General features: G+C 40.1%; 1 protein-coding gene across 4 annotated transcripts in view; it reads right to left on the bottom strand.

Moving 5' to 3' along the window:
• Nucleotides 1-1,932: 1,932 nt before the first annotated feature.
• Nucleotides 1,933-27,307, bottom strand: part of Tmem45b (transmembrane protein 45B) — a 37,748-nt gene continuing 12,373 nt past the window's right edge. For all 4 annotated transcript variants that reach the window (XM_005378548.1, XM_013511178.1, XM_005378549.2 and 1 more), the window contains exons 3-7: nucleotides 5,811-5,996; nucleotides 4,797-5,003; nucleotides 3,876-4,060; nucleotides 3,312-3,457; nucleotides 1,933-2,289 (exon numbers count right to left, since the gene is read on the bottom strand). In XM_005378548.1, the coding sequence (XP_005378605.1) occupies nucleotides 2,169-2,289; nucleotides 3,312-3,457; nucleotides 3,876-4,060; nucleotides 4,797-5,003; nucleotides 5,811-5,991 (840 nt within the window). In that variant the 5' untranslated portion in view covers nucleotides 5,992-5,996 and the 3' untranslated portion in view covers nucleotides 1,933-2,168. The remainder of the gene's footprint in view (nucleotides 2,290-3,311; nucleotides 3,458-3,875; nucleotides 4,061-4,796; nucleotides 5,004-5,810; nucleotides 5,997-27,307) is intronic.

The raw sequence follows: 27,307 nt of genomic DNA, 5'->3' as shown, positions 1-27,307 counted from the left end.
CACCTGCCTGTGCCGGTCTGTGTGTGTTGCCAAATGTGCCTCTGGAGGGCAGAGAGGCCACATGCTGGCCATTTTAGGCCATCAGTGTGGGGCTGCTCCCTGAGGAGTTGGGGGTGGCTCCCAGAGACGGCCCCAGTGTTGGTACACACATGCTTCCGTGTGCGGACCTTGGGGCTCCAAGCAACGGGGTTGCTGCACCAGTGCTCTGCAGGGAGCACTTCCTGTGGAACAGCTGGTGGCAGCTACTGAGCATCTAGGCTTCTCACTGGCAGATGTTGCTAAAATTATTGAGAACACATGCCCAAGGGAGGATTTGGTAACAGCACATTAAAGTGCGTTTATGCCAGGGTTGGTCACTTCTATGAAGGTATCCTAAACCATGCTGTGTGAAGGGCACCGAAAGAAATATTAATTTTTATACTTCAGTCTTTTAGTCTGGAGAATACATTTTCTTAAAGTATTTTGCCTTTAAAAAATCTCATCTTTTCTGTGACAGTAAGGCAGAGAACAGGTTCATCTTCCCTCCTCCATTCCTAAAGAAAGAGTGCATTTTGTATCACTTGTTAATAATAGGTCCTGCAGTACTATTTGCACAGATGTTTGCGTTCCTGCTCAGCTGGCAAATGAAGTTAGATCCTGAAAGGGGACCCAGGAGTTCAAGTTAATACTTTTGGCAGGTCATTCTTAACTCCTAAGCAGTGACTTCAGTTGTGAAAGTCTGGCTGCTCGTTGCTTTAAGTACAGTTTTCCTTCTTGAGGACGTGCAGAGCTTTATGTAAATTCTTCCTACTGGACTTGTGTGAAGTAGCTTAGAATGGTGAGAAAGACTAGACAATCAAGTCAGACTAGAGACTGGCTTTGCCATGTGGTAGGTGTGTGCCTTTAGACTAACCAACCAGCCTGTGAAGGACTGGGTGTGCTAAAGGTGTAGACAGTGCCGAGAACCAAATGAGATAGAGTGCACCTCAGAATTGAAAAACGCTGTACAAACGGAAGGTATTCTTTGGTTTCTAAGACTCTTCAACTTGGTTCTAGCCCACTTTTGTCCATTTATATCCATAACATAATACATTTAATTCTCCACATCCGTTCATGTTTCTGCTGCTTTTGTAATACTGTTCTGTATTCCTCGAATGGGCCTTTTCTTTCTGGAGGGCAAATGCCTCCTTTCTTCTCCTCTTCTTCCTCATGGTTTGTACTTAACGTTCTCAGAGCCCATCGCTGAGTGTAACTGTCTGTAAATTTCTCCCTGATGTTCGTTTCTCAGCTCTTTGTGGAATACATCCTAGATTAATTCTTATAACCATTTCAATGTGGTGAAAAGTGACTGTTTAATAAATGCCTGTTGAAGGAAGTCTTAGAAAGAAAAAACAGATCGAAAATCAAAACTTACATTACTAATTCAGAATTCATAGTCTTTGCTTTCAGCTATGTTAAAATTCAAGCCTTTCCATAACATGACATTGTTTTTCTACGTTACTATACAGATTCCTGTCTATCCTCTTATTTACTGTTCCTCCTTTGAAGAGTCAAGACAGCAGATTCTAACTCTCAGTTTGGCTACTAACTATCTTCCTGATTTAAAATTTACCTTTGGCCTAGTTTTATACCTTATGAACAGTGGAACTGCAGTGTTCTGATATGATTAGTTAGATAATATTTAACATTTATGATACCAAAGTTAGTAGCTTTTGTTTTAAAAAGATACTTAAGTTAGAATAGTAGTTCTAAGCTAGAGGCTCTGGTCTTTATATCTCCTCATATCTTTTTGATAAGAAAGTACCTGCTTCTTTGGAGAAAAAGAGGCAAATTATCAAAAGCAGCATGATGTTCTGTTGGATTCATCCCCATTCATCTTCCAGAAAGCCACTTCCTGTAGATTTTTAGTCTGGTTTCTGTACATGGAGACACAAGGCTTGCTGCTTACAGGTATTACTTCATTTTTCTTTATGAAAGACTGACAAAGACTTTAAAATTGAAAAATCCAAGCAGCAAGATACACAGTTTTGTGTAATAGATCCTCCAACTTTGTATTAAATGAAGGGTACTAATATACAGTGCTTTAGGAGCAGTCCAAGGCAGGCCTCAAAACAACGAGCAGGAGGTGCACTCACTGCAGCTGTGGGGCTCAGCAGGCTGGGTGGTCTCCGTCTCCCCATGGCTTAATGTCATTCCTCATCAGAGCCACTCAAAAGGGCAGTCTGGTAAGTGTGATCGGACTTCAGCTTTTGAATCCCAATTATCTCTCCTCCTCCTCCTCCTCCTCGTTGGTTCGCCCTAGTCAGAATGCTGTAATAAATTACAAAAACCAATTAGATTAGCCAGAAAAGTCTCCTTGTTCCCTCACCAAAGGACCGTCTATTGGTCATTAAAGCCTTTTCTTCATGTATGTATTAACTACAGTGCTTATAGGCCTACACACCTGACTTCTCAGACAGTATTTTATTTTTAAGTAATAAAGGGACTCATGGTGATGAATATTTAATCATGGAGACTAAATTTAGGTCTGTTGCCATCCAGTTTGATGAATGGAGAGTTTAACTGAATGGAGAGTAGAACTGAGGGAAACCATGGCCTTAGTCTGTTCTATTTGTGCAGGTGAGGTGTCTGCTTTGAGTCTTGTAGGTCAGGACTTTCTAAGTGTCCACTTTGAGTCTGGGGAAATTAGGACCTGGGGAAAAAAGCAGCTCCAGAGCAGTAGAACCATAATTCCACATGTTAAAAATGACCCTTGCACTGCAAGGTGCTGCCATTTACTATTTGGGTGACCTAGGGCACCCAATTAGCCTTCTGAAACCTCGGTTTCCCCTGCTGTAAAAAATCATCCGTACATCGTAAAATGGTGAGGAAGGAATAGGACAATCCGGGCTAAGTGCTTTCCGCAGCACCTGACATAGTGCGTACGTAGGAGGTAATAGTTGGTTCAGTTCCTACACTGCTGACAAGCACTGCGGGAGCCCTTTCTGCTCTAGCTGTCTTTTGGTAGGATTCTGAGGAGAAAGCAAGGCAAGTCCAGAAGTTGGTGATGGGATGAAGTGACAGAACAGGGTCTAATCTTGGTAGCGAAACCCAGCTCAATATTTTCTCCAATTTCACTACAGGTTTAAAAGTTGACTTGGACTCATTTAATTGCACCAAGCCTCATTACCCATATTTGCAAATAAGACTTGTAGTAACTACCCAGCAACTGCAGAGTGTCTTGCACAAAATTGGACATTAATGAGCACATATTAAATATGGACATTAATCACAATTTGGGGGAGTTGGCTAGGACAGAAAACTTCATGAGAGTCAGCTTTTCTCAGGCATACCAGTAAACAAGAGAGTAGTTGATGGCCATGATGCAGAGGGCGACCAGGTAGTGCCAGCAGTAGCACATGGTGATGAACATGATGTTGCCCATGTCATTCTGGTCCCATTCAGGTGTCCCAAAAGGTGGAAAGAGCACAAATCCAATCTGGTGGGTGAGATGGGGATGTTGGTCTTGTGGTTAGTTGTGCTAAGAAGCAGCCGAGGCCTCTTCCAGGGCCACCAGAGTGGCTTGTGCACTCCCTACCCCCTCACGCAGGAAAGTGCTCTAAGTCAGATCACACAGCAGAACCTCAGGGCCTGGGTTTCATGTGGGCAGTTTACTAAGTTGGTCTCATCCCAAGCAGTGGTGCTTGCCATGTGATGTACACAGGTTCTTGTTAATGCACCAGCAGGACATTAATGGAGAAAATTACAGAGGGGTGGACAGGAGGAGGAACAGTCATCTAAACCTATGCCCACGCCTGCATTTTCAGGCATCATGTCACCCTGAAGATTTCCCTTGGGCGTGCTCAAAGGGGCCCATCCACCTAGGCCCTGTGTGGACCATTGGTGTGAGTAATCACCTGCCAGAACCAGGTTCCCTGGAAAATCAGGAGACTGGTTCGGAAAAGTTCCAGCACAATATTGTCCCGAAAGATCACCTCCAGGGCTATACTGATACCTCCTCCGAACAAACCAAACACCAAGAGTAAATGGATGTGTTGGTCCAGCGGAGGTCTGTCATGAACGTGGTAGTAGAAGAGAAAACCTGCAGTGAACCAAAGGACACTCATCAGAGAATTGCTTTTTTCTACTTTTACTCTGGGCTTTTCCACTATTGGAATTTCCTTCTATCCCTGTCTCAAGGCTAGGCTCTTTAGCATTTAGGAAGTCAGTTTATATAACATCACAGGGCAACAAACGGATGCATGTAATTTTGTGGCTATGTTAAGACTAGCAAAGGATGTAACTTTTAAGTATCTGCAGAATCCATGGTAGGATTTTTACTTCATAGTCTACAGCAAGTATTTCATTATAATGATGGAAAGCTGACCAGTACAGTGGGTCTCCTAAGATTTGTGGTGGAGGCTGGACAATAACACCCCAAGGTGTGAGCTGTAAAGGTTTTCTTCCAAGCCACCCCCCAACGTAGCATTCAGCCAGCTATGTGGTGTTTCGTAAGTGTGCACATACACCCGTGCACAGACGTGTACACATGTATGAACATGCATTGGTGGCATCAGGAAGCCAAGGAGGGCTTGTGCAGTGTTGACAGAGGTTTAAGAAGTGCCTGCATGCCCCAGACTTCCATGAGCTGCTTACAGAATATGTTGTCTGGACCATCCAGAGCATAGGACCAAGCCAGTTCAGGATTTGGCAGTCCTGAGAGTTGGATTTGCTGGGGAAGGTTATTGTGTTCGCTTTATTTCTGGACTTTTATGCTCTGATCCTCATAAATTGTATCTGTGTCTCCTCCCATCTCTCCATCTGTTCTACTTAGTTACCTTCGGTAAATACTGCCACAGCCAAAACCCATCTGTCCACCCCCAAGGGGATGTGGGTAACCAGGAGGGTGAGCATGTCAATGATTGCTGAGACTCCAAAGAATAAGTACATGGTACTGTGCTGCCAGTTCATTAGTTTTATCCAGTGGTTTTCATTGTAGAGGTGGAGGTGGGGCCCGTCAGGAACAAACTGCTCTGCCAGGATCCCTGCGGGGAAATGAGCAGAAAGTGAGGAGTGAAGACTAAGTAGCTTCGAGATGAATAGGAGACAGAAAAATCAAAACAAGAGGCAGGAACAAAGCCAGATGTGATCATGGTGGCTCACAAGTCAGCAGGCTGACTTTGCTACCTCAGGTGCGGCCATTTCAATATAGAAAAGGTATTCACTGAGTGATCTATATGGACACCTGACTGATGTTTGTCCTTTGGGGGTTGGAGATGGGAAAAAAGCTATAGAAACACAGCCACACACAGATCCCCAGGGAGTTTATCCAGCAGCAGAGATGAAAACAAGGCCTTAGTACTCAAGTGAGAGTGGCTGATACATCTCGGCTCCCCTGCCAAGTGAGCAATGAAAGAGATGCTAGGAAAAAACAATTGGATTGAACGCAGAAACCAAACAGAGACAACCGATGGAAGGGCCTGTCCAGGCCTAATGGAGGGGAGCAGCTCCCAGGGGAATCTGTCAGGCCAGACTTAAGCGAGTGCCCTTCCTTGGACAGAGTGGGATCTGAACTGTGGACTCTGGCTGGCAGTGAGTCAGGTGAAGGCCCACGCTGTGTTTCTGGCCATACTGTATACAAGGAGAGATGAGTCAAGCCAGCTACAAGGAGCTGCACCTCGGGGTAGCTCTCAGTTCTTTGGGAAGGCAGAAGGTTTGCCTTCATGCTGGGTGTCCACAGTGTTCCGGGGAAAACCAGAATCTTTAATTCATCTCTTTCACGGGGCCCGGAAATAGTTAAGGTTTCTGGGTTTGATGGGGAAGTTTCCTGGATCCAAAGACCCTGCACTTACCAATGACTGAAAACAAAGTCTTGAGTGCGGCTTCAATGAGCTCAAGACGCTGCTGAAGATGGTCCAGCTTGTTCTTCTTCCCTCGGTGGTGGAAATACTTCAGCGGGTACTTCACTGACCACCACAGACCGATTATCAAGAAGAAACTCCCCGGGAGAGCATGGCCCTTGAAGTTTGCCATCCGTGCTACAGGACACATAAAAAGTTGGGGACAGCTGTTAGGTGGCTAAATGAGAAGACATAACTAAGTATGATGGCAGGAAACACAGCACATCCCTGAGGATGTCAAATCATAAGCATCAAGGAAGATCAACTCATTTCATTAACCTTTTTGATAAGTTATTGAAATCTCACAAGTGAGTTACATGGTGGAGAAATACCACTGCTTGTAAGGCTTTACGCAGAGGTGATTAAGACATAAGGCCTCCCCCCATCATGAGTGAGATGAGGTGCCCTTAAAAGGAGGCTTGGGGGAGGGAATTGGTCGCCCTTTGTGGCCCTGGGGCATGTGAGAATTCAGCCCTCACCAGATACCAGATGCTGGCACCTTGATCTTAGAATTCCTTTTTTAAAAAAAGTTTTTATTGGTTCATGTTTGCAGTACATAAGGATCACACTTCTCATGGAGAGTTGGTGCATGCAGAAAGCACATCAGTTCTTTCCATCCTCTTCCCTGTCCTGCCCTCCGTCTCTTGGTCCCCTTTCCTTTTTGTTTTTGTATTTTGGAGACAGGGTCTTACTGGGTAGCCCAGGTTGGCCTCAAACTCACTGATCTTCCTGCCTCAGCCTCCTGAGTGCTGGGTTTATAGGCATGTGCCACCACACCTGGCTTAGCCTTTCCTTTTTTTTTTTTTTTTTTTTGGAGACAGGGGCTCACTATGTAGCCCAGGCTGGCCTTGAACTCGTGGCAATCCTCCTGCCTCAGACCCCCCAGTGCTGGAATTATAGGCATGCACCACCACGTCCAGCTTCCCTTTTCCTTTTGTAAAAGATCTATCTCCCTATTTGCTAGTGTCCATTTCTTATTTTGCCCTTTATATTTTGGATTTTTCATATATGAGGAACCGCGCAATATTTAAGCTTGTGTCTCTGATTTATTTAACATTATGGTCTCAATTTAACATTATGCATCCATTTTCCTACAAATAACTCCAGTTTATCCTTTTTTATGGCAAAGTAGTACTCCACTGTGTATACAAATCTTCATCTGTTGATGGACATATAGGCTGCTTCCAAGATTTAGCTCTTATGAATTGTGCTGCTATAAATATGATTATATGTGCATCACTGTAGTATGATGGCTTTTAAACTGTTTCAGGCTATAGGGAATAGCCAGATTAAATGGAGTTTCTATTTTTAATGTTTTAAGGAATTTCCATACTGGTTTCCATAAAGCTTGTACTACTTTACATTCCCACCAACGATGCAGAGGGGCTCCTTTTCCCCCATAGCCTTGCCAGCATTTGTTATTATTTTATTTCTTGGAGATGGCCATTCTTTCTGGGGTAAGATAGAACCTCAGTATTGTTTTAACTTGCATTTCTCAGCCAGTGATATTGAACATTTTGTTATGTATTTATTGGTCATTTGTACTTCTGAGATGTGTCTATTTATTTGAGTTGTACATTTTTTTGACTGGGCCTAGTTTGGCAGGGCTATAATTGTTTTGAGATCTACATATATTTTAGATATGAGTCCTTTGAGGTATAGTTGGCAAAATTTTTTCTATTCTGTAGGTTGTCTCTTTACACTGTTGCTTGTTTCCTTTGCTGTGTGGAAGCTTTTAAATTTGATATGATCACATTTGTTGATTCTTGATGCTATTTCTTGTGCAAATGGGGTTCTGTTCAGAAAGTCTTTGCTTACACCTATGTCTTCAAGAGTTTTACTTTTTTTACCTTCAAGCAAATTGTCTCAGTTTTAACATTTAAATCTTTGTTCCACAGTGATTTTAGTTAACTACATAGAAAGATATATGGGTGTAGATTCATATATACAGCCAGTTTTTCCCAGCACCATTTATTAAAGAGGCTGTCTTTCCTCCATTTGTGTATTAGGCCCATTTGCCAAAGATCAGATAGCTGAGTGTGCCTGGAGTTGTTTCTGAATCCTTTATTCTGTTCCATTGATCCATGTGTCTGTTTTTGTGCCAGTACCATGCTGTTTTTTTTTAAAAAATTGATATAGCTTTGTAATATAACTTGAAATATGGGATTATAATGCCTCTTGTTTTGCTTTTGTTGCCCAGGATTGCTTTTGCTATTCTGGGTCTCCTTTGGTTCCATATAAATTTTAGGATTGTTCTCTCTAGTTCTGTGAGGAATGGTGTTTATACTTTGATTAGAATTGCATTAAATCTACATACCAGTTTTGGTAAAATGGTCATGTTGACAGTCTTCCTTCTGTCTCTCCAGGAATAGGTGATGTTTTTGATCTTGTTTTTCAGAATATTGTAGTTTTCACTGTAGAGGTCTCTTACTTCCTTGGTTAGGTTAATTCCTAAGTATTAAATTTTTTCTTGAAGCTATTGTGAATGGTTTTGTTTTCCTAATTTCTTTCTTCGTGGATTTAGCATTGGTATACAGGGATGCTATTGATTTTTGTGTGCTGATTTTGTTCCCTGCTATCTTGCTGAATTTGTTTATGAGTTCTAGAAGTATTATGGTTTGGGGCTAGGTGTCCCCCCAAAGCCTCATGTAGTCATATGTGGGGCTTTTCAGAGGTAGCTGGATGTGAAGTGTGTGATGCTGGGATCATGGATGTGTAATTACTAAGTTATTCCACTGATTGGTTTGGCATCATTCTGGGTAGGATTAAGGGTGCCCCACCCAGGGTGTGAGTGATAGCCCACCTATCTGTGGGTAGGCTGGGTAAGTATAAAAAATAGAAAGAGGACTGCTAGTCACTTGTTGCTTGCTGCTGCTTCTGATGCTGCTGCTTGTTTTCTGCTGTTGCCTGCTCTGTGATGCCCCTCTGCTATGCCACTCTGCCTTGGAGCCAGCTGATTATGGACTGAAACCTCTACAAACTGTGAGCCCAATAGATCTTTCCTCCTTTAAATTTGGGTGTTGGGTATTTTATTTCAGCAATGAGAGAAGTCTTTTGGTAAAGACAAGAAATCTTTTGGTGGAATTTTTTGGGTTTCTATGTGAAGGATCATATCTTCTGCAAATAACAGTTCCCTATATATCCCTTTTATTTCTTTCTCTTGGTTGTTCTAATGTTTGGAGAACTATATTGAACAGGAGTGGTGATAGTGGACATACTTGTCTTGTTGCTGATTTTAGAGAAAAAGCTTTCAGTTGTCCTCATTTAATATGATGTTGGCAAGTTTGTCATAAATGGCTTTTATCAGATTGAGATAAAGTCCTTCTATATCTGTTTTCTTCAGTTTTTATTATGAATATATGTTGTATTTTGGCATTTTTTTTTCTGCATCTATTGAGACAATCATGTGATTTTTGTCCTTGCTTCTGTTTATGAGATGTATTACATTTATTGGTTTGCATATTTAGAGCCATCCTTGCATCTTTTTTTTTTTTTTTTTTTTTTTTTTTTATCTTTTTGAGACAGGGTCTTGCTATGAAGTTCAGACTGGCCTTGAGCTCACTTTGTAGCCCAGGCTAGTCTGAAACTCCTGACGATCCTCCTGCCTCAGCCTCCTGAGTGCTGGGATTACAGGCATGTGCCACCATGCCTGGCAAGGATCAGTTGTTTAAATTAGTAATTTTTTCTTTTGGTACTGGGAATTGAACTCAGGACTTTACGCTTGCCAGGCAGGCACTTGTGCCACTGAGTTATAACCCTGGCTCCAATTTTTTTATTTTTTATTTTTGAAACAGGGTCTCCTTGTATAGTTCAGGCTGGCCTTGAACTCATTATGTAGCCAGGCTGGCCTCGAACTCGTGGCACTCCTCCTGCCTCAGCCTCCTGAGTGCTGGGCATCCTTGCATCTAGAAGCTTACTTTGTCATGATGTATGATCTTACTGATGATTTGTTGTATTGTATTTACCAGTATTTTGTTGATATTTGCATCTGTGTTCATTTAAGAGATTGTCCTGTAGTTCTCTTTTTTGGTTGGATCCTTGTCTGTTTTTGGAATCAGGATACTACTAGCTTCCAGGAATGACTCTGGGAATACTCCTTTCTTTTTAATTTCATTGAAGGGTTTAAAGAGTACTAGTGTTAGATTTTCCCTGTTATTTGGGGTTTTAAAGTCTTCTTGGTTAAGTTTTGGTAATTCATATGTATCTAAGGATCTATTAATTTCTTCTGAATTGTCCAGTTTATTGGCATGTAGGTTTTGGAAGTAGTTGCTAGCGATCTTCTGGATTTTGGCAGTGCCCATTGTGATTTCACCTTTTTCCTTTTTAATTATATTTATTTGGGTCTCCCCCAACTTCCTTCTTTTTTGGTAAGAAGGCCAAGGGTTTGTCTATGTTGTTTATTCTTTGAAAGAACTGACTCTTTAATTCTTGATTCTTTGTATTGTCTTTTTAGTCTCAATTTCATTAATTCTGCTCTGATCTTTATAGTATCCTTCCTTGTACTAGCTTTGGATTTGGATTGCTCTTGTGTTTTTAGAACCTTCAGGTACATCATTAGGTTATTTATTTTGGCTTGGTCTGTTTTTCTCATGTGGCCATTCAGAGATATAAACCTCCCTTTTAGGCTGCTTTCATTGTGTCCCATAAGTTTTGCTATGTTGTGCTGGCATTACCATTTGATTCTAGCAACTATGTTCCCTGATTCTTCTATGACCTCGTGATTATTCAAGAGAGTGTTTGTTTAATTTCCATGTGTTTGCACAATTTCTGTGGGTTCTTTTACCATTGAATTCTAGTTTCATTGTGCTATGATAATATGCATGGGATAATTTCAGTGATTTTGCATTTGTTTAAGCATGCTTTATTGGCTAGTATGTGGTTTATTTTGGAGAATGTTCCATGTGCTGGTGAGAAGAATGTATATTCTATTATTGGGTGGAATACTCTGTAGATATCTATTAAGTCCATTAGTTCAAACATTTAGTTTAACTCTGATACTTCTTTGTTGATTTTTTTGTCTAGTTTTATTTTTGACAGTGGGATATTGAGGTCCCTCAATATAATTGTGTTGATATTTGATCTTTTATGTCCAGTAGTGTTTATGATACAAAGTTGGGTATGCTGGTGTTTAATGCATTTATGTTTATAATTATTATCTATTGATGTTGAATTGTTTCCATAACCAATGTATAATGATCTCCTTTGTCTCTTCTGATCAGTTCTATCTTGAAGTCTACTTTATCTGAATATAGGATAGCTATTCCTGCTTGTTTTTGGGTTTCCATTGCATGGAATATTATTTCCCATCCTTTCATTTTTTAGTATATGAATTTCATTTTGGGTTAGATGTGGTTTTTGCATATAAAATATTGTTGTTTTGTTTCTTGATCCATTCTGCCAATCTGTGTGTTTTAGTTGGGAAATTAAGATGATTCACATTGAGAGTTACTACTGAAAGGTTTTGATTTATTCCTGTTACTGTATTATTTTTGTGGCTGTTGTCTTTTTTGCCTTTTGTTTAACTGCTCACTTGCCTGGTTCACACATTCTATTAGGCTTTTTGGCATTATTATCTTCATTGTCTCTTTCTAGGATATCTTTGAGAATTTTTTGGAGTGCAGGTTTGGTGATCATGAATTTCTTAAGGTGCACTTTGTCTTAGAAAGAAGTTATTTCTCTATAATGTTTTTTAAAGAGAAACCCCCCCAAAATTTCAAAACAAGATAATAGGAAGGTAACAATGGATAATACATTGTGCATTATTATCTTTAATTAGTTACTCAGAGTACAAGATATCAGCATTTAATTGTCTAAACAATATTGGCACAACCTTTCTTTTCAGTGAACTAAGAGAAATTAGTATTATAATTGTCTTAACTATTATGTATATATATATATATCTGCTTTTCTCTTCCTTCTTTTCTACATTACCCTATCCCAGTTTCCCTTTCCCTTTGAAGTTTCTACAATATCTATTTTACATTTTGGATCTTATTTACTCTTTCAGCTTCTCACACTAGGGAGACAATATGATATTTACACATGTGCATCTGGTTTATTTCACTTATGAGTATGGCCTGGAGTTGCATCCATTTACCTATAAAAGACTCAAGTTTATCTTTCTCCATTGTATAAAAAGACCACATATTTTTTATACATGCCTTGGTTGATGGGCATTTGGGTTGTTTCCAAGATCTAGCTAATACAAATTATGCTACTGTAAACGTGGGTGCACATATATCACTGTGATATGATGTCTTTAATTCTTCTGGGAAGATACCCAGAAGGAGAATAGCTGGGTCAAATGGGACCTCCAATCCTAGTTTTTTGAGGAATCACCACACCAGTTTCCATAGTTCTCCATAAATTTTGAGAGACAGTTTTGCAGGATATATAAGTTTGGGTTGGAAGTTGTTTTCTTTTTTTTTTTTTTTGAGACTAGGTCTCTCTGTGTAGTCTAGGCTGGTCTTGAGCTCACTGTGGAGCTCAGGATGGCCCCAAATTCTCAGTAGTCCTCCTGCCTCAGTCTCCCAAATGCTGGGATTACAGCCATGTATTACTATGCCCAGATGGAAGTTGTTTTCTTCCAGGGCTTGAAACATTTTATTCCATGCTCTTCAGGCCTTTAAGGTCTATGTTGAGAAGTTTGTTGTAATTCTAAGGGTTTACCTTTAGAAGTGATGTGTTGCCTTTCATTAACAGCTTTTAAGATTTGGTCCTTGTGTTGGACTTCTGGGATTTGACTATGATATGTTGTGGAGAGGCTCTTTTTTGATTGTGGCTATTTGGAATTCTATATCCCTTACTTATCTGTTCCCCCATATTTGTAAAGTTTTCAGCTATTATTTCTGTAAACTTTTTTTTTTTTTCTGCAAACTTTTAAAATGCCATTTGTGCTGTCTTCTGATTTTTCACTAATTCTTACTAAGATTAGTCTTTGGCTTGTCTGTCAGCTGTTGGATCCATTTTTCATATTCTCTTTTTTTTTAAAGGCTGCATATGTTTGGTACAGACACAGTTTTTATTTTACTTTTTTGACACAGGATTTTTTTGGTGGGGGTACCAGAAATTGAACTCAGGACCTCACACTTGCCAGGCAGGCACTGTGCCACTGAGCTAAATCCCCAGCCCTGTTCTCTTGTTTTTAAGGTATCCAAACAGTTGGTCTCTGACAGCAGCCCTGTCTTCTAGTTCTGTCACTCTCACCTCACATTGGTTACTTCTGCTGCCCATATTTTCAATAGAATTTATAATTTCTTGAGTTCCTGTTTGGTACCGTTTCATGGACTTTAATTCTTTGCTAAACTATCATTCATGGTTTGTACTGTTTTGTTTATCTCAGTTAGCTCTTTATTAGTAGTGTCTTATGTAAACTGCTGATTATTTCATTAAGTCCATTATCTGTTTAGTTACATCTTCTTTGAGCTTGTTGAGCACCTACTGATCTTTTTTTCCCTGTCTCTTTTGTCATCCTTTCAAATAATTTGGTTGTGTAGCTTTGTCCCCCTTGATTCCCCATGGATCAGCTTTGTAGGAATTAAAAGTTTGTGGAGGTATTTTGTTGCCTTGTTATGCTGATGTTTGTGGGTGGATTATAGTGGAAGACTTTTTTGTCGGTAGGGAGACCTCTTTAGTTACTATGTACATTCTACTACCTTTGCTTGTGTCCCGAGATCCAGCCACCTCTGTTTATTTGGGAGAGAAGGCTGCAGTATATTCACCTTAGTACTCAGTTCTCTGGGAATGGGCCACAGTATTGTTAATGACACAGAGACAATCCAGAGAGTAACTGTACCACCTTGACAGTGGCAATAAAATCAGTGACAGTAATAGCATCAATGACAAACTGGATATTGACATTGAATCAGTATTGTACTATCCTTAACCATAGAAAAGAGAGCTATAATTATCAACACTAAGACAAACCAAACATTGACATAGAGTAAGTATCTATGAAATTTAGCAACTATGTCTCTATTAACAATAGAACAGTATTCAATGGTAATAGCATAGAGTTAATTATCTAAAGATTCAGAAAGCTTAGTGGATATACAGGTACAGATAAAGGATGTGAGGAACTAGAGAATGAAAAGTGTAGAATTTGAAAAATCAATCAATGGAAGATGAGAAGGAGGAGAGAACAATAAGATAAAGGATCCTGCTGAGGAGTAAAAGAAAATTGTTAGGTAATAGCAGGAAAGAACAAATGAAAAAGAACAAAATAAAGGAAAAATAATAAGGAAAAGAAGAATTAAAAGAATAAAAAGAAAATGAGGGAAAAAACCTAAACTCAAAAAAAAAAAAAAAAAACCAATGAAAAAGAAAGAAAGAAAAAAAATTTCCTCTTTTGGAATGAGTTCTTTTCTAGGTTCTGCAGTCTTGGAATTCAGCAAGTCACAGTTTTCTCTGCCTATCTTTATGGCCTATGGATGTGAGGGATGCACCCCCCACCCCCACTGTGCTCCAGAGACCCCTGGGTCCATACATTCCAGCCAAGTTGAAGTGTTCCATTGCTCATGCTGGTAGATGGGGAAAACACTTAGACCCTGGTCTCTGCTGGCCTTAGACAGTGGGCTGGGGGTTCAGGCAGTCTACTGGACTTAATGCCACTACATCAGATCCAGTCCTCCCTGCTAGCCACACTTGCCAGGCCTGCGTTCTCACCATGGAGGCCCGGGCCCATATCCTTCTTGGCCTAAGGTTAAACTTCTCAGGGTGGGCAGGCCTATGTAACCCACACCGTATCCACAGCTGTGTCCTCTGGGTGTTTCTCACCCAGTTGCAATGGGGGAAACCCTGAAGTGGGATTGTTCTGTAGTTCTTCCACTCAGTCTTAACAACCCCTTACCAAAATGGTGCCTGTTTAAATACTTTCTGGTAATTTAGTGGGCACTGCACTGGGTTTCTTCTCCAAATCTAGCCTGCTATAGTGTCACTTGGAATAAAACCTCAGGGTGCTTTTGTAGTTTACAATAGTTCTGCGCTTTTCTTGGGGCTGGTGCTGCTGGCCAGGCCAGTTATTTCTCCCTGGAGCAGCCTGTCTGGGGCTTCCCTTCTCTCGCAGTGTGTTGGCCTTGTCAACAATCAGGTCTGTTGGCTGATTGCGCCTCTGATGCCTTGTGCTGAGGGGAAACAAAACACAGGGTGGGCGTGGGGCTGCAGGCAGGACATGGAATCCACAGACATGGAATTGGTGAGGGGTGAACACCACAGGGGGTGCAAGTTCTGTCTGATCTTAGGCTTCCTACTTCTAGAACTGTGAGAAATTTCTGCTGTTTATAGATTACTCAGTCTATTGTATTGTGTTACAGAAGAGAAGACAGACTAAAACTGATCTCGAAAAGACCCCTAAGAATATAAAGTACCTGTGGTCTGCACAGCTGCTAGTTTAGACAAATATGGTGAATGTATTTTTTTGAAGTTTATTGTCATGGAGGAAGCACATGATAGAACAAACCTGCTTAGTTCAACAAAGCAGGTGGCTGGGAAGCAGAGAAACAGGAGGAGGCCAAGGTCCCAGTATCCCCTTCAGGGGTACACACCAGGTAACCTTTCTCCCACTAGGTCCCATTTCTAGAAGGTCACATTACCTCTCAATAGCACCACAGGCAAGCAACCAAGACTTCAATACTAGGATGGTTAGGGTCACTTAAGATCTAAACTAACATGACAGAGAGGGCTCTGCATGCCCCTGCAGCATGCCTACCATAGGTTCATCAACATGGCTGTTGGTTATAAACCAGCAGTGTTGCAATTATTGCTCAAAATAATTTCATATTTTAAAGCATGAATATATGTAAAATACTCCTAGCCTTACAATGGAATATATATATATAATATCTATATGACTATATATATATTATATCTATATAACTATATAGATAGTTTCTTAGACAGCTGGGGATGGCTGGAGAAGTTATTTCAACCCTTCTATAACTTTCTTATTTCTAGGATCTCCCTGTTCCTCATTAGTCTGATGTCCTAAATAGGGCTACAACCTTAGGCTAGCAAAGCTGTTGGTTTTTCCTGCTTATTTCCAAACACTGTAATCATTCTTATATTAACCAGCAAACCTGAGAATTTTCAACCCTTGAGTTGTCACTCTGAATCCAGTTTTTTTTTTTTTTTGGCACCTGGAATTGAGCTTAGGACATTGTGCTTGCCAGGCAGGCACTGCATTGCTGAGCTGCATCCCCAGCCCCTGAATCCAGTCTTTCATGTGGCAGTGAGGCTACTGGTTTCACAGCCAGCTCTGTTTTACTTAAAAGTCTTAGATGAGCTGCATGTGGTGGCGTATGCCTGTAATCCCAGCACTTGGGCGGCTGAGGCAGGAGGATCACTGTGTGTTTGAGGCCAGCCTGAACTGCATAGTGAGACCCTGCCTCAAAAAGACAGAAAGTACAAGTCTTAGATGAGCTAGGGGATTGGTGAAAGTAGCTCTAGGGCAAAAATGTCTCACCCCTTGCTCTTCCTAGAGGAAGATCCAGCTTTCCAAGAGTAACTGCTTCTCAATTTCTTACTTGCATTTGGTCAGCTTCTAGTTCCATGAAATGGTTGGTTTTGCCAGTTTTGTCTAATTTTACACATTTTTTCTCTTTGTGCAGAAAGAAATTGTCTACCTCTTAATGCTGCCATAATGCTGGAAGGCCCTCTTATTCTTTTGAAACCCTCTTTTAATCTGTGTAAACAATCTCTACTTTTAATGTTTAACACAGGTCAAGCCTGTTGCATTCCTTTGTTTTCCCAGCCAAAAGTGCAGAAGAACCAGCTTTGCAAATGTCTGTCAAAGCTATGTAAGAACCAATGGGCTTCTCCTCTTCCTTGCTCTTCCTTATTTTTCTGAAATACTATAGGTGAGGACTGAGTCCTTGTATGCCACTGTGTTGTTGATACCAGTTTGTCAAGCTCCGTCCTTCCCTTTCACCTTGTCTAAAATTCACATCAGTGGACCATAGGGCCTGCAGCATGTCTGTAGAAAAGTCTTTTAAATTTACTGTGCTAATGTACTGTACTACATGGAAGTCTGAGTACCTTGATTTGATGGAGGAAAGAGATGGAGGAGGTTGATTTTTTCCACTCACAAATTAATGGATTTGTTCATTAGATTAGCTACGTCATGGAATCATGTGTTTCCATTGTGGAACACATGATTGGTAGATACAGACAAATACAGGATGGGTCAGTTTTAGAACTGGACAAAGCAGGAAACAATTTACTTTTAATAGAACAATAAAAAATTAGACTTCTAATAATTTGGATAATCAGAAAGGGTAAAACCTCCAGAAACCTAGCTTCAAACTAATTGAAATAAACTGTTTATTTAAAGCAAATATTAAATTAAAAAGGTAAATAATTAAGTGGTTTGCTCCCTAATAAATACAGTATAGTCATTACATACTAAACCCTTCCTAACGAGAAAACCACAAAGTATCACAAAAACTATGGCAAAAAGAAGAGGAACAGCCAATTTCTCCCCCAATTTGTGGTGACAAAATACAAAATACATAGACCACCAGTTGTTGCAGAGAGCCTGAACCAGACATCCCATCGACTGAATAAATTATATTTTGTCATCACTATGTGATACCATGTAACCACTGCAAAGAATGAATTAGACCTATATCAGTGTACTGGGTGGTTTGCTATGAAGTACTGTTGGCAAAAACAAGGAAGGTAAATAAGACTACTATGTCTCCATTTTGTGAACTAATCATGTGCCCCATGTGAGTATCATCTGTGGGATTACATAGATGGATAGGTGACATATGAACAAAAAAGCAATATGGAGGATTATGGGGGGCATTTAATGGCAGTCACTAGGCGTTTCTGGCTTTCTGGCATCCAGGCACATAGTAATTGTACATTTTGGCTTCTTTGGGCTTGGGTAGGGTCTTAGGCCAGGTTCTGGCCAATGAGCATTGAGTAGAAGTATCAGGTTATTTTTGACCTGAAGCACAAATTCAAGACTTCCCATTATGTGTGTCCCTCTACCCCAAAGACTGCTAGCGTTCACAAAGGTACCTCCTCATCCTACCTGCACCCAGAGTAAAGACACATGGAGCTGAACCCCAGAGAAACCTTGATGAACAATGGCGTGATGGAGCAATACACAGTTATAATGAGCCACTAAGCTTTGTGCACTGTTTTGTCTTTTTGGCCTTTACAGGGACTCACTATGTAGTTCAGGCTGTCCTTGGACTCATTTTGTAGCCCAGCCTGGCCTTGAACCCACAGCGATCCTCCTGCCTCAACCTCCCGAGTGCTGGGCTTACAGGCATGTGCCACCACGCTCAGCCTATGTGCACTATTTTGAACCAGAATAATCTAATCTATTCTGAATTATAGAGATATGAACTAGGCTAACATGTTATAAAGTAACAATTCTCAGATTTATATAGTTTTTAAAAATACTAATAAACTTTATTAAATACAAAGAAGTTGTGAGAATGGCAGAAATTGTGTCCCAAATGTGCCTGTCTTAGTCTGCATTCTGTTGATACAACAGGATAGCACCAACTGGGAAATGTATAGATAATAGGAGTTTACTTAACTTGTGGTTCTGGAAGAACACAACCTGGTCACTGCTAGACATCCTATCAGGTACAGGATGGTCCCCCAAGCAAAGAATTCTTCTGCCCAAAGTATCAGTGATGCTGCATTTTGGAGAGCCTGCTTAGTTCTAGGCCAGTTTCTTACACTCTTTTGGTCCTGAAAGAACCAGAGATAGGGCTTTCTATCTTTGTTATTTCTGCCATTATTTATTCCTTAGAGAGGTTTCTTCTTTCAGGCAATGAGCGGTCTGTTTATGCAGTAAAAGCCCATTCCTCAGCAGTTTTTTTTCTTACTGCCTATTGCCTTTAAAAAATAACTTCTTAATTGAGACCTGATTCACATATAGCATATAATTTAAAGTGTAAAAGTCAATGATTTTGAATATATTCACGGTTATGCAGCCGCCATCACAGTTTCAGACCTTTTTATCACACCCAAAGACCTCCCACCCATTAGTCTGTCTCCATTTCTCCTAGGCCCCCACCCTCAAGCTCTACATATGTATCTGTAGGCTTGCCTGGTCATAAACTGAACCCTACAATGTATGGTATTTTGTGACTGGATCTCTATGTCTGCATGTTTTCAAGGTTCACCCATGTTGTAGCATGTATCACTGACAATTCCTTTTTATGGTGAATAACATTTCATTATATGGAATTAAACCACTTTTTAATTTTGCTAGGGCTGCTGAAACAAAGTTCCTCTCCCAGACTGGGAGCCTTAAATAACAAAAATGTATTTTTGGTTTTGGAGACTACAAGTCCAAAATGAAGGTGTTGGCAAGGTTAGTTTCTTGCGAGGTTTCTCTCTTGGGCGCATAGACAGTGGTCTTCTTTCAGTGTCTTCACACATTCTTCCCTCTGTATGTATCTGTACCCAGAGTTCCTCTACCTCTAATGACACTAGTCATACTGGATGAGGCCCAGTCTCGAAGATCTCATTTTAATTTGTCTCTTTACAGATCCTATCTCCAAATACAGTCACATCATATAGTTCTAGGAGGTAGGAGTTCAACCTTTTAGTTTTGAAGGACAAAATTCACTCTATAGCCCCTTGCTTTCTGATCCCCCAAATCTTCTCACAATGCAAAGTAGATTCAGCCTATCCCAACAGTGCCCAAAGTCTTAACCCATTCAGCATCACCTCTTAGTCCAAAAACCATTTGCTTGCCAGGCATGCTGGTACAAGCCTATAGTCTCAGCACTTGGGAGGCTGAGGTAGGAAGATCACTGTGAGCTCAAGGCCAGCCTGGGCTACATAAGCAAGTTCCAGGCCAGTCTGGACTACATAGTGAGACCTTGTCTCAAACTAACAAAGGAACAGACAAACAACCATTTGCTAGTATCATCTAAATCTGGTATGGGTAAGACTTGAGTTATAATTCAGCTTGAGGCAAAACTCTTCTCCAGCACAAGCTTTAAAACCAGACAAGAAGTTACCTGCTTCCAAAATAGGACAGGCATAGAACAGACCCCCACCATTCCAGCAAGGGGTGGTAGGGACTGGAAGAAGACAGTAATTACGGCCCCAAGCAACTTTAAAAATCATCAGAGCAAATCTGCTCAGGTTTTAAGACTTGAAAATAATATTTAGCTTGATGCTCTGTTGTTTGGGTTCATAAGGGGGCCTTGTCCTCCAGATCCACTGGGACAGTGGCCCCAGCCCTTGTGCCCAACACCCTTTGTCCTTGGGCTCAAGCAGCTTGGTCTGCTGAAGCTGAGATTTGGTCCCTAGTACTGCATTTTTTGGTTTGATGTATTTATTTATTAATTCACAATGAAAGACAACTGTCAGATGTATGAAAAAAGAAACTATGAAGGTTTCAACAACCTTACTTAGTATTACCGTTCTCTTACTCCAGGGACAATTTTTTCTGATGGCTTTTAAAGTCAACCTAAGACGACTGTAGAAATCTCAGTTCTTGCAATTACTCCCTCACCCCAAATAACACTCCTATTGACATATAATTCACACACCATAAAATCCACCCTTTAAAAGTGTGCAGTTCAGTGACTTCTGGTCACTATTCACAGGTGTGCAATCATTACTACTACATATCTAATTTTATTTTATCTTTTTATTTTTTATTTTAAAGAGAATGAAAAATAAAACAACAACATAGACAAAAACAAAACAAAGCAAAAACAATAAAAATGACATATTTCAAAACAAAATGATAGGGATTAACAGTGGTTGTTATATTACATATTATTATCATCAATAAAGTTGCTTAGATTACCAGATGTAAGAATGTAAGATTGATCAAACCATTGAAGAAAATGAATAATTAAAAAAAAATTAGAAATGATACAGAGCTTCACTAGACAAGATGGTAGGAATTCACAAATGGTTGTTATAGTGCATATTGTTTTCAAATTAGTTGTTCAGATTCCCAAATGTAAGCATGCAAAATTGGTCAAAAAAATTTAAGCATTAACTGTTCCTTTCAATAAACCATTAGACTGTACAATTATCCTATCTATCTATCTATCTATCTATATTTTCCTTTCCTTCTTTCTTCCTTTTTCTCCTTTTACATATCTAATTTTAGATAAATCACAATACAATTTTGGGACATTTTTGTCAACCCTAAAAGAAGTCCTATACCTGTTAGCAGTGATTTCCCATTTCCTTTCAATGCTCTAGCTTTGGCAATCACTAAATCTCTGTAGATTTGCTTATTTTAGACATTTCATATAAGTAGAATTATATAATGTCCTAGCCGTTGGTTGAAAAGACTCTTTTTCCCCCAGTGAATTGTCTTAACGCTTGATCTACCCTTCTACTTTTTTCCCCCACTGCCTTGTACCTAGGCAGCACTTTAAAAAGTCAATTTCATGAACCATCAAGAAAGACCTTTAACTTCCTCTGAACTGTGATTAATTCAAATACAATGACTCACAACAAAAAGGCTGTCTTAAGAGTCTATAGTGTTATGAAAATAAAGAAGGGATCCTGTTCATCTGGGATGGGTGAAAAAAGATTAGACACGGAAACTCCAGGACAGCTTCCTTGAAAAACAAGGTATGCCTCCGGTGTGGGTGGAGTTGCAGGGAGAGCAAAGGGCGGAAGTTTACTGCAGCCAATAATTCATATGGTACAGCTGTGCCAGATAATATTGCCCATTTTCTTAATCCTGCTATGCTAACCTCTTTACTAAGAAGGACTAGGTATCATTATTTTCCATAGACTTTGAAATGCATTAAATATTGAAACTGTGCTGGATTGGGACTAACCAGAAGAGTATACTTAAAAGTCAAACCAAGCAGGTGTCATGGTCCTGTGTGCCCAAGAATCTCTGATAGAGGATATAAGATTCTAACTCTTATATCCTCTGATAGAGGATATAAGATTCTAACTAGAATCATATATCTAAAGGATATATGATTCTAACTCACATGGGAAGGGTGAGTTAGAAAAGTCTTTAAGTGTTATATTTGTACAGGTGTATTCTATTTCCTAGATTCTCCAAACCTTTCCTTTAGGGGTCAGGGATAGAGTGAGTTACATGATAGAACATGAACTGTGGAATATCAGACCTTAGTTCAATCCTAGTTTTGCCACTTTGACTGGCAAATCATTGAGCAGGTTCCTTAAACCCTCTGAATCCCAGCACTCCTCTTTCCAAAACAGGGACATTAATAGCTCTCATCAGCATCTTGTAAGTAGTAACTGAAAAGATGGGATAACTGACTGAATTTTGTATCTTATAGATGGGAATTTCCTCTTAATGGTCTTATACATAGTCCCAGTGTTAAGCGGGGTGGGTGAGATCTAGACTTCGTAGGTCTCTTGTCGAAGTATGCTTCTTGAACAAAAACTGCAGTCCTTTGCCTTGAGTAGCTGACCCCAGGAGGGGAAAAAATTACTGTTTAAAATCACCTACCCCTGAAGAGGCAGGATTTTTAATGGCAATGAGATATGTCTGGTGAGCAGTGAAGTAGGTCATAGCATTTGTTTTGCTGTAGAACATGGTTTTCTTCTTTTTGCTAGACATGGTGGTATACACCTATAATCCTTTGATTAAGCACTTGAGAGGCTGAGGCAGGAGGATGAGTGTGAGTTCAAGGCCAGCCTGTGCTATACAGTGAGCTTAAGGGAATCTGAATTACATAGCGAGACCCTGTCTCAAAGATTGAAAAACAAAACAAAACAAACAAAACAAAAAGATCCCATGGTTTTTGTGCTTTCTGAATCTGTCCTTTCTAGCAGGAACACTCAGATGGCTTCTTTCTGAGTATACTTTGGAACATAGCCAACTCTGCCTGACTCAGCTTTTTGTTTCAGCATAGTACCGCTTCCATTCTGTTAGTATAAGAATGCAGGTGAAAGAACTAAAAAAAAAAATTAGAACCCCCCCCCCAAAGACCCAATCAAAAATGGGCAAATGAAATGAATAGACACTTCACAGAAGAAATACAAATAGCCAATATATACATGAAGAGAGCTCAACATTGCTGGCCATTAGAGAAATGCAAATTAAAACAACACTGAGATTCCATCTTACCCCACCCTAAATGGCTATCATCAGGAAATCAAATAATAAATAAATTCCATCTTACCCCACCCTAAATGGGAAATCAAGAATAAATGTTAGTGAAGCCATGGTAGGATTTGGGGCTAGCAGGTGGGGAGGAACTGTTTGTGGGGATGTGAACTAGTAAAACCACTATGGAAATCAGTATAGAGATTCCTCAAGAATCTAAAACTGGAAATTCTATTTGACCCAGACTGTCTTGCAAATAGTTATTCCATAAGAATCAGTTGTCCCTGTGTTCAAAAAACTTTCATTACCCTGAAATATTGGAGATCTTTATTTGCACTTTTCAGCCGAGGAAGAAACCATAGAAGCATGTTGGCAACAAAAAGTTTAGGGAAGAGTCAAGAATAAAATTCTGATTTTGAACCCTGAACTACCACTTACTCATGTGTCATAGTCTGGGCCTGGAGTGTCTCCCAGCAGCCCATGTGTTGGAGCACTGGTCCCCAGCTTGGTGCTTCGAGGAGGCAGTGGAACACTGAAGGGCTGGCGCCTGGTGGAAGGTCCCCAGCCATTGGGGGCATGGCCCTGAGAAAACCGGGGGCCACAGCCCCTTCCTCTGCTCTTTGTTGCGTTGTACCCATGAGGTAAATGATTTCCCTCATCACAGACTGAACCATGACATGGGGCCATAGGCCTAGAACAACAGGATCCATTGATCAGGGACTGAAAGCATTGAAATTGTCAGCCAAAAAACGGTTTCTTCTTATAAACTGATTATCACAGTAAACTGATTAACATACCACCTCACCATAAGAACCTCCACTGTTAAGAAAATTACATAAATAAATCTAAGTTATTAATGGCCTTTCTAACAGGAAAAGAAGAGTCTAATGAGAAACTACTGATGCTATTAAAACTGTAACATTTCATGGCAAGTTACCAAAAAGCTTCCTCTGCCTAATTACCCTATAAGGAAGTCACTGACCTCCAAGTGAGCTCACAGACTATGTATATCATTCTTTAAAAAAACCCAAAAAAACCCAAAAAACAACAATGCTGAGGATTAAACCAAGGGCAGCTCATCATTTTAAAGCCATACATATTTTCGTAAAAATGCCTACAAGAAAGCTAGAACCCAAAACAACAGAAAGTCACTGAAAATAAACACACACAGTATTGGTAGCTGTAGAAATCTGTTAAAATGTTTAACAAGTTACAGAGTTTAAATTCTCAGAGAAATAAAAGGTAATCCTGATATATTGAACAGGATAAAATAAGAACAGGATGCAATAAAAAAGAATATTTAAAATTTAGGACTTTCCCCCACCAATAAAAGTTCTTGGAAATTAAAATATGATGGGAGAAATGTACACATTTTATAGAAAGGTTAGAAGTTTTGTTAGAACTGAAGACAAACAATATTTTTAAACATAAAAGATAAAGGATGCACCCAAGAGATCCAATGCAACTAATGTAAGTTTCAAAAAGAGATGAGAGGAAATTATGTAACAGAAGAAAACTACCCAGAACTGAAGAATATAATTTTTAAATTGAAACTGCCTAACAAGTATTTAGGAAAATGACAAAGACCAAACACCAAGTAGCATATTGAAGTATCAGATTATTAAGAATAAAGAAAAAGAAATTGTACAAACTTTGAGAAGTTAAAAGAGTACCAGGAATCTAGAATTAGAACAGCATCAGTTTCTCAACAGCACTGGAAGAAAGCAGCAGAAAATGGAGCAGTGCTTTCAAAATTCAGAGAAGAAATTATTTCCAAACAGTATCCCAAATGATTAATCCAGTGAAGGATAAAGTGTGGACATCTTACATGTGTTAAATGTGTAGGGTCTCAAATAGCAACTGGGTCTTATGGGGCCTGAATCTTACCTCATTTTGAGAACTCTTTATGAAAAAAAGTCATAAAATTATAAATACAAGATTGGGTATGAAAGTGAAAGTGTATTTAGAGAATGAGAAAAGAAATCACAACAAACTGGGGCCATAGCTGCTTAGAGCTCTTTCTTTTAAGATCTCTTTAGGAATTTTACCCCAGTTACTTTTTGATACCAGCCTGGCTTTTCTCCTCCATTGGACAACTGGAAGGATTCCTCAGCATGTAGCAGGGCCCCATGAGCTCCCGTGACTCCAGGATAAGTCTGCCTCTGACACCCTGTGCCCTCTTGCAGGAAGCTATGCTCCAGCAGAACCAGGGAATGAGAAGGCAAGGATTCCGGAGAAGGGCACCCAGCCCAATTCCTGGGGGTGCAGTAAGAGGTGCTCACCAGGGGCCCAAGAAGAATATCTAGTCCCAGAACATGGATGACTGAGCAGGGTTGCTTCCAAGGAGAAGAAAATCAAACTGATTAGTTTCTTGACATTTGACTTTATTGAAGGGAGTACTGCCATTCTTTCAAAGTTGAAGCAAGAATTAAGGATGAATTAAAAAAGAAAACAACAATGCTGAGGATTAAACTGAGGACAGCTCATCATTTTAAACACTAAACAACTGAAGAAAATGTAGCAATCATGAAGTCTAGGAGAAACAAAAAAGTTGGTGAAGAAAGGAAGGGTAAAACGGAGGCTATGTCACGTACTGGTTGTGAATAATATTTAATAGTCATTGTGATGTAAGTGCCAACTAGTAATGTGTCACAACACTGACATAATTACACTGCGAGTTTACAAAAAGGAATCAAGGAGCTTCAGGAAAGATTGGTGTGGTATGCAGCAATAAATTAACCTCTCCAAGATTCAGAATTCAGACACTGGAAAATAATATCTTGGGGAAGAACGGAAGGAGGGAAGTGGATCCCTGGGACCCAGGAAGGATCTGAAGGGAAAATTGGAGCCCACAGTGAAAGTGAGGCAGACCTCAACAGAGAAAAAGGAGGGGCAAACTGCACTTTCTCCCCAGCTCCTGGTTTGTGGTGTGAGAGATGAGGATCAAATTGACAGAGACACAGTGAGGGTGGTGACTCCAGAGGCCTCCAGGAGGAAATGCCCCAGTGAAACAGAGCAGTGGATGCTGTGCCCTACAGCAGAGGGTGAATGACTCCAGACCAAATGAATGCTGTGTCCCTTGGAGAGTGCGCCTGGTCAGACATCATTTTAGGGATAGGCCAACTGAATCTGCAGTTCAGAGCAGCCATGGATTGGCTTCATCCTAGGGCTCCTGGTGTTGAAATTCCAGTGACTGGGTGAAGAATAACCATGGGAGATGTCCAGGATCAGGAAGTCAGAGTTAGGCTGGAAAGAGACACTCAGAATGTTGTAGGCTGAATGACTCAGGCCTCAACCCCACAGCCAGAGGCCAGGATCAGCCTGAATATCTGTGGATTTGAAAGCACCCCGCCCCATTCCTACTGCAGCTTGCTGGGATTATGCAGCACAGGTCTGGGTTCTGACTGATTTGTCTACCACCAACGGAAGGGTCACACTTTGAATTGGACAGAGCTACAAAACTGTGGACACCAGAAGATAACTACGGGCTTCAAATCACCAAGAACTTAATTTCTTTCTTTCTTTCTTTCTTTCTTTCTTTCTTTCTTTCTTTCTTTCTTTCTTTCTTTCTTTCTTTTTCTTTCTCTTTCTTTCTTTCTTCCTTCTTTCATTTTATAGAATAAAGGTAAAACAAAATTTCATAACAAAATAATAGGATAACAATAGTTAATACATTGCATATTGTTATCTTTAAAGTAGTTATTCAGAGTACAAGATATGGGCGTTAAAATTTTCTCCAACTGATATTAGCACAAACCTTCCTTTTTAATGAACTAAGAGATACTGATAGTATAACTGACTTACGTTTTTTCCCTTTTCCCTACTGTTCTTTCCCCTCTCACCCATCCTAGTTTCTCTTTCCCATTGAACAATTTCTTCCTATCTCACAGTGTCTGTTATACATTTTTTTTTTGTCTTTTTGAGACAAGGTCTCACTATGCAACTCAGGCTGGCCTTGAGCTCACTTTGTAGTCCAGGCTGGTCTTGAATTTACAATGATCCTCCTGCCTCAGCCTGCCAAGTGCTGGGATTATAGATGTGTGCCACCATGCCCAGCTCTATTGTACATTTTAGACCTTATTCACTTTTTCAGTTTCTCACACAGGAAGACAATATGATGTTTACACATGCAAGTCTGATTTATTTCACATTTCACTTATAAGTATGGTCTCAAGTTGTATCCATTTATGTATAAAAGTCTCCAATTTATCCTTTTTTATGGTTGAGTAATACTCCACTGTATAAAAATACCACATTTTTTTTATCCATTCCTCCATTGATGGGCATTTGGGTTGTTTCCGAGATTTAGCTATTACAAATTGTACTGCTATACACATGGGTGCACATGTATCATTGCGGTATGATGTTTTTAATTCTTTGGGAAGATAGAAGGGGAATAGCTGGGTGGAAT

Source organism: Chinchilla lanigera, unplaced genomic scaffold (assembly GCF_000276665.1).
Source record: "Chinchilla lanigera isolate Chin_1 unplaced genomic scaffold, ChiLan1.0 scaffold00011, whole genome shotgun sequence".
NCBI lineage: Eukaryota > Metazoa > Chordata > Mammalia > Rodentia > Chinchillidae > Chinchilla > Chinchilla lanigera.
The sequence above is the reverse complement of the archived record's forward strand: the minus strand, read 5'-3'. Positions and strand labels throughout refer to the sequence as shown.